Source organism: Stigmatopora nigra, chromosome 4, assembly GCF_051989575.1.
Source record: "Stigmatopora nigra isolate UIUO_SnigA chromosome 4, RoL_Snig_1.1, whole genome shotgun sequence".
NCBI lineage: Eukaryota > Metazoa > Chordata > Actinopteri > Syngnathiformes > Syngnathidae > Stigmatopora > Stigmatopora nigra.
Genome location: NC_135511.1, coordinates 1,724,833 through 1,737,230, shown reverse-complemented (window position 1 = coordinate 1,737,230; position 12,398 = coordinate 1,724,833). Strand labels below are relative to the sequence as shown.

The 12,398-nt window shown below is 43.1% G+C and overlaps 2 protein-coding genes across 9 annotated transcripts in view; both read right to left on the bottom strand.

Annotated features, from left to right (window-relative positions):
- hira (histone cell cycle regulator a) overlaps positions 1 to 9,257 on the bottom strand; it is a 55,468-nt gene extending 46,211 nt beyond the window's left edge. For 4 of the 5 annotated variants that reach the window (XM_077714707.1, XM_077714708.1, XM_077714709.1 and 1 more), the window contains exons 1-3: positions 9,021 to 9,257; positions 2,340 to 2,402; positions 2,147 to 2,257 (exon numbers count right to left, since the gene is read on the bottom strand). In XM_077714707.1, coding sequence (XP_077570833.1) covers positions 2,147 to 2,257; positions 2,340 to 2,402; positions 9,021 to 9,057 — 211 coding nt within the window. In that variant the 5' untranslated portion in view covers positions 9,058 to 9,257. The remainder of the gene's footprint in view (positions 1 to 2,146; positions 2,258 to 2,339; positions 2,403 to 9,020) is intronic. The other variant, XM_077714711.1, reaches the window with a different exon arrangement.
- A 777-nt stretch (positions 9,258 to 10,034) lies between these two features.
- slc2a8 (solute carrier family 2 member 8) overlaps positions 10,035 to 12,398 on the bottom strand; it is a 48,367-nt gene continuing 46,003 nt past the window's right edge. The window contains exon 9 of one of the 4 annotated variants that reach the window (XM_077714717.1): positions 10,035 to 11,073. In XM_077714717.1, the coding sequence (XP_077570843.1) occupies positions 10,855 to 11,073 (219 nt within the window). In that variant the 3' untranslated portion in view covers positions 10,035 to 10,854. The remainder of the gene's footprint in view (positions 11,074 to 12,398) is intronic. The other 3 variants (XM_077714716.1, XM_077714712.1, XM_077714715.1) reach the window with 3 other exon arrangements.

Below are 12,398 nucleotides of genomic sequence, written 5' to 3'. Positions count from 1 at the left end.
TATATATATATATATATATATATATATATATATATATATATATATATATATATATATATATATATATATATATATATATATATATATATATATATATATATATATATATATATATATATATATATATATATATATATATATATATATATATATATATATATATATATATATATATATATATATATATATATATATATATATATATATATATATATATATATATATATATATATATATATATATATATATATATATATATATATATATATATATATATATATATATATATATATATATATATATATATATATATATATATATATATATATATATATATATATATATATATATATATATATATATATATATATATATATATATATATATATATATATATATATATATATATATATATATATATATATATATATATATATATATATATATATATATATATATATATATATATATATATATATATATATATATATATATATATATATATATATATATATATATATATATATATATATATATATATATATATATATATATATATATATATATATATATATATATATATATATATATATATATATATATATATATATATATATATATATATATATATATATATATATATATATATATATATATATATATATATATATATATATATATATATATATATATATATATATATATATATATATATATATATATATATATATATATATATATATATATATATATATATATATATATATATATATATATATATATATATATATATATATATATATATATATATATATATATATATATATATATATATATATATATATATACATACATACGAATGTATATATATATATACACAAACACATAAGGAGCTCAGAATTAAAGACCTTGTTTTCACGTCCCCTCGTTCCATGTTTCCAAGTCCCTTCATATTTTCTCCGTCAGGTTTGTGTTAACTATTTGACGCCAAGTCTTTTGTATTCTTTGCCTCCGGTTTAAGTTATTAAAGTTATTAGTGTTGTTTATATTATTAGTTTTTTTCATCGTCAAAGGACAGCAAAACACTGTCTGAGAGCGAGTTTTTAAAAGAATGTACGGTGGAGACAGCAGATATTTTGTGCCCGGAGGCCAAAAATTTGAGAAAAGTAGTTCATCACGGCAGACAGTAACACGGCGGGTAAAACTAGTAGATGAAGATATCAAAAGCATCCTAAACAAAAAGATGGAGTCATTCACGTTGTATTCTTTAGCGCTGGATGAAAACAATATTGTCAAAGACTGCTCAGCTCCTGATTCTTATCCGAAGTATCAATGACAATTTTGAAATAAGAGGAGATTTTGACAATGGAGTCTCTGAAAGGACAAACACGGGGAGAAGACTTGTGTGGCCTGGTGTCTGCTGTGATTGAAAATGTGATGCTTCCTTGGAGTAAGCTTGTCATGTCACCACAGATGGATCCCGAATTTAACGGGGAAAATCATTGGACTGCTCCGAATCCTGAATATAGTGAAAGATGAAAACCATGACCAGGATGTCATTTTACGCCATTGCACCACCAGGAATATCTATGCAAATCGGTAATACAGCTGAATCAGTTTATTGCATTCCTAGAGGAAACTGATGCAGATCACCAGGACCTGCTTCATTACTCCCGTGTGCACTGGTTAGGTTTCGGCAAAATCTTTCAATGGGTTTTGGAGCAAGTGGGGAAGTCTGATGAATTTCCTGAGCTTATCAACAGGAGCTGGATTTGTGACTTTACGTTTGCTACGGACGTATTTTCACACTTGAATTAGCTCAACGCGAAACCATAGGGGAAGGATCTGTTTGTGCAAGACGTACACAAATGCCGTAAAATTCAAGATTGCTTTTTTCTCTCAGCAAATTTTAAACAAGGCATTGACTCATTTTCCTACACTAGCACACGTACACATGTATATACACAGATATACACGTAAACGTACACATAAATACAAATACATATACATACACATATACATATACAAATTAATATACATATACATACGAATAAAGAAGAGAAAGTATGAAATTAGTATGCACGTGTGAAATTCATTGTTGGTCTTGAGCTTAGAATGACGTTATGTAGTTTATTAAAAACCATACCTAGATGATTGTCCATCTGGCAAAGCATTTTGGGAATGTTCTCACTCTGCTCATCTTCCTCACGGAGGACAGGAGCCATGTTCCAGATCATCACCTTACCCGAATCCTCACCTGACAATCACAAATAATCTCTTGATAACAGTCCTGAATTTGACTTCTATATAAATGTGCTTGTTGTCAATGTGCTTGATACCTTGGCCACCGGTTGCAAATTTGCTTCCATCTGGGTGAATGTCAACAGAAAAAATAGGTTTGCCTGTTAAAAAAAATAATATTAAGAGACAAAATAGTGAATTACGGAGCAATGAATAGCCTCTCGCTTTCTCTGGACTTAGGGTAACAAAAACCTGAGACATACCCCAAGCGACTTGCAGCTGTAATTTCAGCAAAAGGTGGCGTTACAAATGATTAATATCAGGCGGCCAAATAATTCAGCACAACCCACTTTTCAGATTTTATTTGTTGAAAAAGATTAAAATAATGAATTAAGTTTGTTGCACTTCACGATTGTGTTCCACTGGTTGAAAATTCTGTCCGACTCTGTGTCTGCCTGTCCCGTCCGTCCGACTCTCAGCCTGCCCGCCCGACTCTCAGCCTGCCCGCCCGACTCTCAGCCTGCCCGCCTGACTCTCTGCCTTCCTCTCCGTCCGACTCTCTGCCTGCCTCTCCGTCCGACTCTCTGCCTGCCTGCCTGTCCGTCCGACTCTCTGCCTGCCTGCCTGCCTGTCCGTCCGACTCTCTGCCTGCCTGCCTGTCCGTCCGACTCTCTGCCTGCCTGCCTGTCCGTCCGACTCTCTGCCTGCCTGCCTGCCTGTCCGTCCGACTCTCTGCCTGCCTGCCTGCCTGTCCGTTCGACTCTCTGCCTGCCTGCCTGTCCGTCCGACTCTCTGCCTGCCTGCCTGTCCGTCCGACTCTCTGCCTGCCTGCCTGTCCGTCCAACTCTCTGCCTGCCTGCCTGTCCGTCCGACTCTCTGCCTGCCTGCCTGCCTGCCTGTCCGTCCGACTCTCTGCCTGCCTGCCTGTCCGTCCGACTCTCTGCCTGCCTGCCTGTCCGTCCGACTCTCTGCCTGCCTGCCTGTCCGTCCGACTCTCTGCCTGCCTGCCTGTCCGTCCGACTCTCTGCCTGCCTGCCTGTCCGTTCGACTCTCTGCCTGCCTGCCTGTCCGTCCGACTCTCTGCCTGCCTGCCTGTCCGTCCGACTCTCTGCCTGCCTGCCTGTCCGTCCAACTCTCTGCCTGCCTGCCTGTCCGTCCGACTCTCTGCCTGCCTGCCTGCCTGTCCGTCCGACTCTCTGCCTGCCTGCCTGCCTGTCCGTCCGACTCTTGCCTGCCTGCCTGCCTGTCCGCCCGACTCTCTGCCTGCCTGCCTGTCCGCCCGACTCTCTGCCTGCCTGCCTGTCCGTCCGACTCTCTGCCTGCCTGCCTGTCCGTCCGACTCTCTGCCTGCCTGCCTGCCTGTCCGTCCGTCTGCCTGCCTGCCTGCCTGTCCGTGCGACTCTCTGCCTGCCTGCCTGCCTGCCTGTTCGTCCGACTCTTGCCTGCCTGCCTGTTCGTCCGACTCTTGCCTGCCTGCCTGTCCGTCCGACTCTCTGCCTGCCTGCCTGCCTGTTCGTCCGACTCTTGCCTGCCTGCCTGCCTGTCCGTCCGACTCTCTGCCTGCCTGTCCGTCCGACTCTCTGCCTGCCTGTCCGTCCGACTCTCTGCCTGCCTGTCCGTCCGACTCTCTGCCTGCCTGTCCGTCCGACTCTCTGCCTGCCTGTCCGTCCGACTCTCTGCCTGCCTGTCCGTCCGACTCTCTGCCTGCCTGCCCGTCCGACTCTCTGCCTGCCTGCCCGTCCGACTCTCTGCCTGCCTGCCCGTCCGACTCTCTGCCTGCCTGTCCGTCCGACTCTCTGCCTGCCTGTCCGTCCGACTCTCTGCCTGCCTGTCCGTCCGACTCTCTGCCTGCCTGTGCGCCCGACTCTCTGCCTGCCTGTGCGCCCGACTCTCTGCCTGCCTGTGCGCCCGACTCTCAGCCTGCCTGTGCGCCCGACTCTCTGCCTGCCTGTGCGCCCGACTCTCTGCCTACCTGTGCGCCCGACTCTCTGCCTGCCTGTGCGCCCGACTCTCTGCCTGCCTGTGCGCCCGACTTTCTGCCTGCCTGTGCGCCCGACTCTCTGCCTACCTGTGCGCCCGACTCTCTGCCTGCCTGTCCTTCCGACTCTCTGCCTGCCTGTCCGTCCGACTCTCTGCCTGCCTGTCCTTCCGACTCTCTGCCTGCCTGTCCGTCCGACTCTCTGCCTGCCTGTCCGTCCGACTCTCTGCCTGCCTGTCCGTCCGACTCTCTGCCTGCCTGTCTGTCCGACTCTCTGCCTGCCTGTCCGTCCGACTCTCTGCCTGCCTGTGCGCCCGACTCTCTGCCTGCCTGTGCGCCCGACTCTCTGCCTGCCTGTGCGCCCGACTCTCTGCCTACCTGTGCGCCCGACTCTCTGCCTGCCTGTGCGCCCGACGTTCTGCCTGCCTGTGCGCCCGACTCTCTCCCTACCTGTGCGCCCGACTCTCTCCCTACCTGTGCGCCCGACTCTCTCCCTACCTGTGCGCCCGACTCTCTGCTTGCCTGTCCTTCCGACTCTCTGCCTGCCTGTCCTTCCGACTCTCTGCCTGCCTGTCCGTCCGACTCTCTGCCTGCCTGTCTGTCCGACTCTCTGCCTGCCTGTCCGTCCGACTCTTTGCCTGCCAGTCCGTCCGAATCTCTGCCTGCCTGTCAATGCGACTCTCTGCCTGCCTGTCCGTCCGACTCTCTGCCTGCCCGTCCGACTCTCTGCCTGTCCAACTCTGTTCGTCCTTCCCTCCGTCCCTGTCCTTCCCTCCATCCCTGTTTGTCTGTCTGTCCCCGTCCGTCTGACCCTCCGTCCGTCCGACCCTCCGTCCGTCCGACCCTCCGTCCGTCCGACCCTCCGTCCGTCTGACTCTGCCTATCTGACTCTCCTATATATGTGTAGTAATTTTCTTTTCTTTGTTAAATCATTAAAAGTCTTTCTATTGTTCGGCTCGAGGTCATAAACTGCCGCCTAGTCAACTCTCACATGGACTTATCCAAGGCAAAGAGACACCAAAGTCTAACAACAGATACGGACATCTGCCACTTCCATAACACTCGGGACACTTCGGCCTTCTTTATGTAATTGTGAGGTCAAATGAAGGCGTGATTGTTTTTGTTCAAAATGCCTTAAAGCTGTACGCGAAATACGGTTCGAGAGGATACTTTTGAAGATCTCCTTCCTTAAGGTTTCTTATCCGTGATCCAATCTATTTAATTAAATGTCAATAATTGAATAAGATGTCTGCCTGCAGTTATTGATAATTACAAACAAGGGTAATTATTAATGAACCTATCAATCTGTCTGTCTGTGTGTATGGCCGTCCATCAAACCGTCCATCCATCCGCCTGCCTGACTATCGGAGGGAGAGCGAGAGCGGGAAATAGAAATAGAGAAAGACAGTGATGCTGTTCTCAATAGCAGCCTCTCACATACAGTGGTACTCAGTGGAGCTCATGTTGATTTGCTCGTATCGCAAAACAACGATTCCCATAAAAATGAACTAAAAAAAACTATTCATTCCAACTGTGTGCAAAAAACAGGATATTGGAATGGAAAAACATTTTTCTCATCTCATTTTCTGAACTGCATTATGCTCATTAGGGTCGCGGGGGTGCGGGAGCCAATCCCAGCAGTTCCAGAGGCGGGGGACACCCTGAATCGGTGGCCAACCGATCACAGGGTACAAGGAGACAGACAACCATGCACACTCACACCCATACCTAGGGGCAATTTAGAGTGTTCAATTAGCCTACATGCATGTTTATGGGACGTGGGAGCACCCGGAGGAAAGTCACACAGACCGGGGCAAACATGCAAACTCCACACAGATGGGCCTGACCTGGGTTTGAAACCAGGACCCCGGAGATAACCAAAGCTAGTCAGTTAGTCAGTGCAGAATGCTGTACGCATGGCTGCACTGACTAACGGGGAAAAAAAACATTGAAAAAAATGAACGCTCCGCCCGGTGCTCATAGACATAGAGTTGGCGAGATGATGTTCTCATAAGCTGCCTCTCCGTATACTCGTATATCAGTGTCTCGAATCTCAAGGGAAATATTTGATCGTATCTCAAATTGCTCCTATGTCAGGGCACTCGTATGTCAAGGTATTGCTGTACTCGTCCACTTGGTGGCCCCATCGTGGACCATCTTGTATGCTCGTACAGTGAACCCTCGCTTATCGCGGTTAATGGGGACCGGGACACTCCCGCAGAAGGGTGAAACCGCGAAGTAGCCGGGCGCCATTAAAAAAAAAATGCTTATAAAAACATAACACGTGACCAAAACCACCACCAGGCTAATATGCTGTTCATTCAGGTGTTTTATTCCACATTAGAATGCAGGTGTTATGTTAGTGCATACAAAAAAAATCACTGCAAATTTAACAAATTTAAACTTTTATTCAGAAAACTCAGAAATTCAAAAACATCATAGTAGCAATTCAAAAACATCATACGTACTAGTAGTCAGGATGGATCTTCCGCAGTTCTTTGGCGCATAAAAAACATTGTTATGGGGAGTTGGGAACGTTGTTTTTTTTGGTCGGTGAGGATGCGCTTGTAAACAGCCATGACCTCATCGATGCGATTGCTGAACTCGCCTGCCCTCACCATGTTATCGTCCATTTCTTTGGCCTTTCTTTGGAGGTCTTTGGCTGTATTAAAGAGGTCCTGCAAATTATGTAAAGTAAGGCCACCTTCGTCAGCGTCGTCATTGCGTCGTCGGCAGCAGGCTCATCCTCCTCACTCGCCGACTTGGTCATCTCACCACTCGCATGCACCATGGCATCAAACAAAGATTTAGCCTTACTTCGGATTAAGTTTCCGTCCAGGCTGATTTGCTTCGCCCTACAACAGTGCTTCTCAAATAGTGGGGCGTGACCCCCTGGGGGGGCGTGGTGCGATACCTGGGGGGGGGGGGGGCGCGTGTAACCCTGGGGAACAGGATTTTATTTGGCCGTACTAGTATAAAGTGTAATTGCGCATCCACTACAGTAGCTGGCAGTGGCGCTCTCATTTATTTTTTATTTCAGGCATTGATGCACTAAAAATCTTTTCTGTTGCAGACCTAAAACAAGATTTAATAAAGTTATTCTTTGTAAGTTTGACTATATTTCTTTCTTTTTTTTCCTTTTCTTTAATGTTAATAAGGATTAAATGTTGTAGTTATAACAATTTTATAAAATGATTTTATTTATAGTCACGGTAGGAAGTGTGTGGGGGGGGGGGGCGCGAATAGTTTTCTTCTTGCTAGGGGGGGCCTAACGGAAAATAATTGAGAAGCACTGCCCTACAATCACGGATCCAAATAACCAGTGCATGGAGAGTGTTTGGGAGGCATCACGAAGGGCTTCACAAAACTTACGCTTAACTTGGCGACAAGCGTACTGTATAGCACGAGATAGGCGTGGACTGAGAATGGGCATCCGTGGTGAATGGGCCAATAAGGAGTCGAGTATATTCAGTGAGCATTCAGCTGGCCAATCAGCTTGCGTTTATGCCCGTGATGCGGAAGTGAAACGCCGTGATGCGGAAGTGACGCGGCCGTGATCCCCCATGATGCTTTGCGCATACGTGCATTTTTTGTGTTTTGGAATTTATAAAATGATGAAATTACTAATTCTAATTGAATATTTTGTTTCCATAGTCTGTAAGACGATGTAATTTATAATTTTAATTTAATATCTTTAAAAAAAAAAATTCCTGAAAAAAATCCGCAAAGCTCTGCAGGCAGCAATAAGTGGAACGCGAAGTAGCGAGGGTTAACTGCATGTCAAATGTCTTATGTCTCAAGGCAACTATTTGCTTTGGATTTTCCTTGCATTTCAAATTTCTCATATGTTTGGACACTCGTACGTCAAGGTATTACTGTACGTGTATTTCTGTATAGTTGTAAAAACGTAATATGGTAGTAGTAATAGGGGTGATCCTCCTTTGTGGTTTTTCAATTGTCGAGACCAGGTCTGGTCTACATTATCCGTGATATTTGAGGGATTGCTGTAGGACCATCTTGCCAACCTCAATTCTAGCCACTTCACATCCATCTGATGACAGAGGCAATCTAGAGAAAGTGGCAAGAGCTATTGAAATTACCTGGAAGATACTAGATCAGGGTGCATATATAGAACTAGTTTGTTAGGTCAGAAATACACTTAGTTTACACCAAATAAAAGAGCAAAGACTAAAAATATTTTAATAACGCATTTAGATCCCTCATCCAATCAGCAGCTCTATATTTTTTGAAGATTCCTCCAATGGAAAATGTCTCAATTGCCTCTTGTTCAGGTTGAGCGGGGTAATATTTTCACAGTGGATATATGCAACAATCAATGTTATTTCTTAGGTTACATCCACAGACTAATTGGCGACGATTGCTGCTCCAAATGAATCTATGCTTTATTTGCTGAAGACCACGTTTTCTTCACTAATAAAAAAAAATAAAATAAACCCAAATAACCATGGCTCACAGAAGTCTTAATACTTGAAGTGTTCGCAGTTGACCAAGCCAACGGCTAACATAGCAAAGTGACAGCAGTTAGCCATACCGGCCGACGTCAAAAGCTAAGTTGGAGGGGGCTATTAAATTAGGGAGCTCGGGTGAGTAGTTAACATTTGGGGGCCGAGGCACACCCACCGTAACTAAAGCTACTCATCCGCTTCGGCTTGAAAACGTACAGAGCGCGGATGTTGAAAGAGTGTGATACCACCAACCCAAACGCTAGCCTCCGGAGCCACCCAACGACAACAACAAAAGCCCCAACTTCAAAACGTCAAAGAGAGACTCCCTTAATTACCGTTGTGGCTCACCCAGCTCGGCTTCAGCAGCTTCATAATCTTCAAATCAGTTATGTTTTATTATGGTCTCTTTTAACTTTTAATTGTTATAATGTTATCACTCCTTGTCCAGTATGGCGTCTGCCTTTTGTGTCTCAAACTCCGACCGACGTTCCCGTGTTTTTGTGGAGCTTCCACGCCATCGTGGTTTAGGACTGCAGTAACCCCGCCGAAGCGAAACGGACAGACGACGCCAAACTGCGCAGAAGCGGAAGCGTATTCGTCTCATCCTTTTCAATTTTAATTCAATTTTTCCGAGGAAAATCAAAGATAGTGTTAGTTTTTCTTATTCGTGACTATAATTTTGAAATTACGAGTTGTAGTTTAGAGCTAATAAGATTGCCCACTCCCTTAAACATTTAACCTTTAACTTTGAAAGTTTACGTCAAAGCGGAAACTGATATTTAACAGGATTATTATTTCCGAGTGCTTGACGACGTTTGCGCGTGAGGTTTTTGTGTCATTTACTCCAACTATATTATCACCAGTTTATAACCCTTTTGACATTACTCACACTAAACATGTATTGTTTATGTTATTATTTATGTCTTGCAGGTATTCACATTTGTCCTACACTTCCACACTTATATTGAGACCCATAATTCATTCTCTGTTAAACTCTGGCTGTCCAGGAAGGTATGATATATTTTTCAATTCTGGCATGAAAGATACTGCCATTTTTCTCAAGACCCGAGTGCTCAATGTAGTTAATTAACAGACCAGCTGGCTGGAGAAAAATCCTTATATGGAAATTTCTTTTTAACTGAAACCTACCCATTGATATTCAAATTAACACTGTTAGACTAAACTATTTCACCTGACTCCAATTCCTTAACTCTGTAGTCTCCAGTCTAACAATGGAGCGTGTTCAGCATCGGAGGAGACAAACCAGGGTTGAGCGAGTTTATCCACAGATGGTTTATTCCATTCAAATTGATTCATAAAGAGCTCCGGGTCTCCCTTCCATAGAATAAGCCCGCTGAGTGTTGATGTCCTAAAGCGGAGGATGGAAAAGACATTGTCCAAACCCGCGTTTGCCCAGTTATAGTCCAACAAAAATGCATATTCATTCGCTGATTAATAATGAGATGTGGGCTGGTCCAGGGCTGCTGTGAAGGGGGGTTTCTCTGGGCTCCACATCTTCCAGCCTTGAATCCACATCATCCAGACCTCTGTCTCCGCTGGTCCTATAAAGTCCTGACCCTCTGCCCTGCTCTTTGTTCCTCTGCCCTTTGAAGTCCTCCATCTGGTCTCTTATCAGTGTGAATCCCACCTTGAAACAAGAATCTCAGGAAGAGCCTTTTGTTAACATTGTAGTCGAGGAGTCTCAGACCCATCCTTCTGTTCATATTGTAATTGAGTTGAGAACAGCAGCCGAACCCTTTAGTGGCGATACTAAAACAAGACCGCCACAACAAAAAGAATGAGTAAAATATGATATCAAAATGAAACAGCTATACTAAAAAGAATGAGTAAAATATGTCAAATTCTTCAACACCTACTTTTACCTGTGGGGGGAGTCTGTAAACGGGAGTTAGATAATCAGGGGTTGTCTTTTCTCTTGCAAATAAAGAATGTTGTTTTGTGAACTGACCATTAAGCTTCAGCATATTTTCATGTTTTTCAAAAGATATCCCCCAGGACAAAAAAAATGAGCACGTGTTTTGTGGCTACGAGGTCGAAAATAAACAAATGCAAATAATTGATTATTCTTTTTTTTAATCCAAATTGATTTTGGGTGGCCCAACGGGTGAGTGGTTAGCGTGTTGGCCTCACAGCGCTGGGGTCCTGGGTTCAAATCCAGGTCAATCCACCTGTGGGGAGTTTGCATGTTCTCCCCAGGCCACTGTGGGTTTCTTCTGGGTCCTCCAGGCATCCCCCCACACTACAAAACATGTATGATAGGCTGATTGGCCACTCTGAATTGTCCCTGGGTATGGATGTGTGTACATGGTTGTCCATCTCCTTGTTCCCTGCTATCGGCTGGCCAGGGTGTCTCCCACCTCTGCTCACCTGGGATAGTCAACAACAGGCCGTTTATTTAATTGCATAACTTGTAGTTTTAGTGTTATTAAGGAAACAGTAAATATTTCATCTATGGCTTTGTAATTGAAAATAAAACTTCAAAATTGACCAGTATAAAATGAACATCACATTGTTCAAAGTTCCTCCGATTTGTAAGATTGTCAAAAACGCTAATAAATCATTTAGAGGTCTCTAAAAATATCATAGTGATTTCATCATATAAACATACAAAAGTGAAATACATTTAATCAGTCTTTATTAATTGTGTTCTAAAATAAGTGTTGTAAGCTAATTAATAAAATAATTATTAAATTATCTATTTAGAATAATTATCAGCACTCTAGCCTGGGTGGTTGGCATGCCGGCCTCACAGCTCTGGGTTGAAATCCAGGTTGGGTAATATTGTTGGGTTTATTCTGGATTACTATTATAATAGTTATATTAATTCATTTCTTTAATAAATCATTATCTTTCTATTCTCTGTATTAATTCATTTCTTTGTTAAATCATTCTCTTTCTATTTTCAAAGTGTTGCGAGGTCACGAGTAATGCCAAGTCATCTTTAACCTGGACGGCCTGTTCCAGGATGGTTATACAAACAATCCACCCAATCTGGGTCCTTGAGATTTGGTGGGCCCTTGGTGACGAGGCCAGGGCTATTCGGCCAATAACAAGAATGTTGTTATCGTTATGTAAGAGTGGCACTTCGGGCTTTTCTGTATGTAACCATTATATGATTATGATTATATTATATGATTCTTAGGTCAAGGAAGTTGTATAATTACTCTAATCTAAATGTGTTAGGTCTAGTCTCCTGTTTTTGTTATTGGTAAAATACTTTGATTGTTATTGTAGTCCCAGATGTTGTTTTTACTCATACGTGATGGAATGATCAACAACTCTGTAACTTGTTTTGATTCATGACCATAAGAGTGGGACGAAAACGTCTATTCGAGGAGACGTTCGGAAGTTGTAAGGTGACACTTGCTGACTCTCCCCTTCGGAGGCTTTTATCTGTTGTATCCATTTCTATTTAATTAAATGTCAATAATTGAATAAGATGTCTGCCTGCAGTTATTGATAATTACGGACGAAGGTAATTATTAATGAACCTAACAGTCCACCTGTGTGGAGTTTGCATGTTCTCCTGCATGTTTTTTTCCCGGGTACTCTGGTTTCCTCCCACATTACAAAAACATGCATTGTAGGTAGATTGAACACTCTAAATTGCCCCTAGGTATGAGTGTGGGCGTGAGGCAGGGGCACACCCTGAACCGGTGGCCAGCCAATCACAAGTCACAAGGAGACGGAAA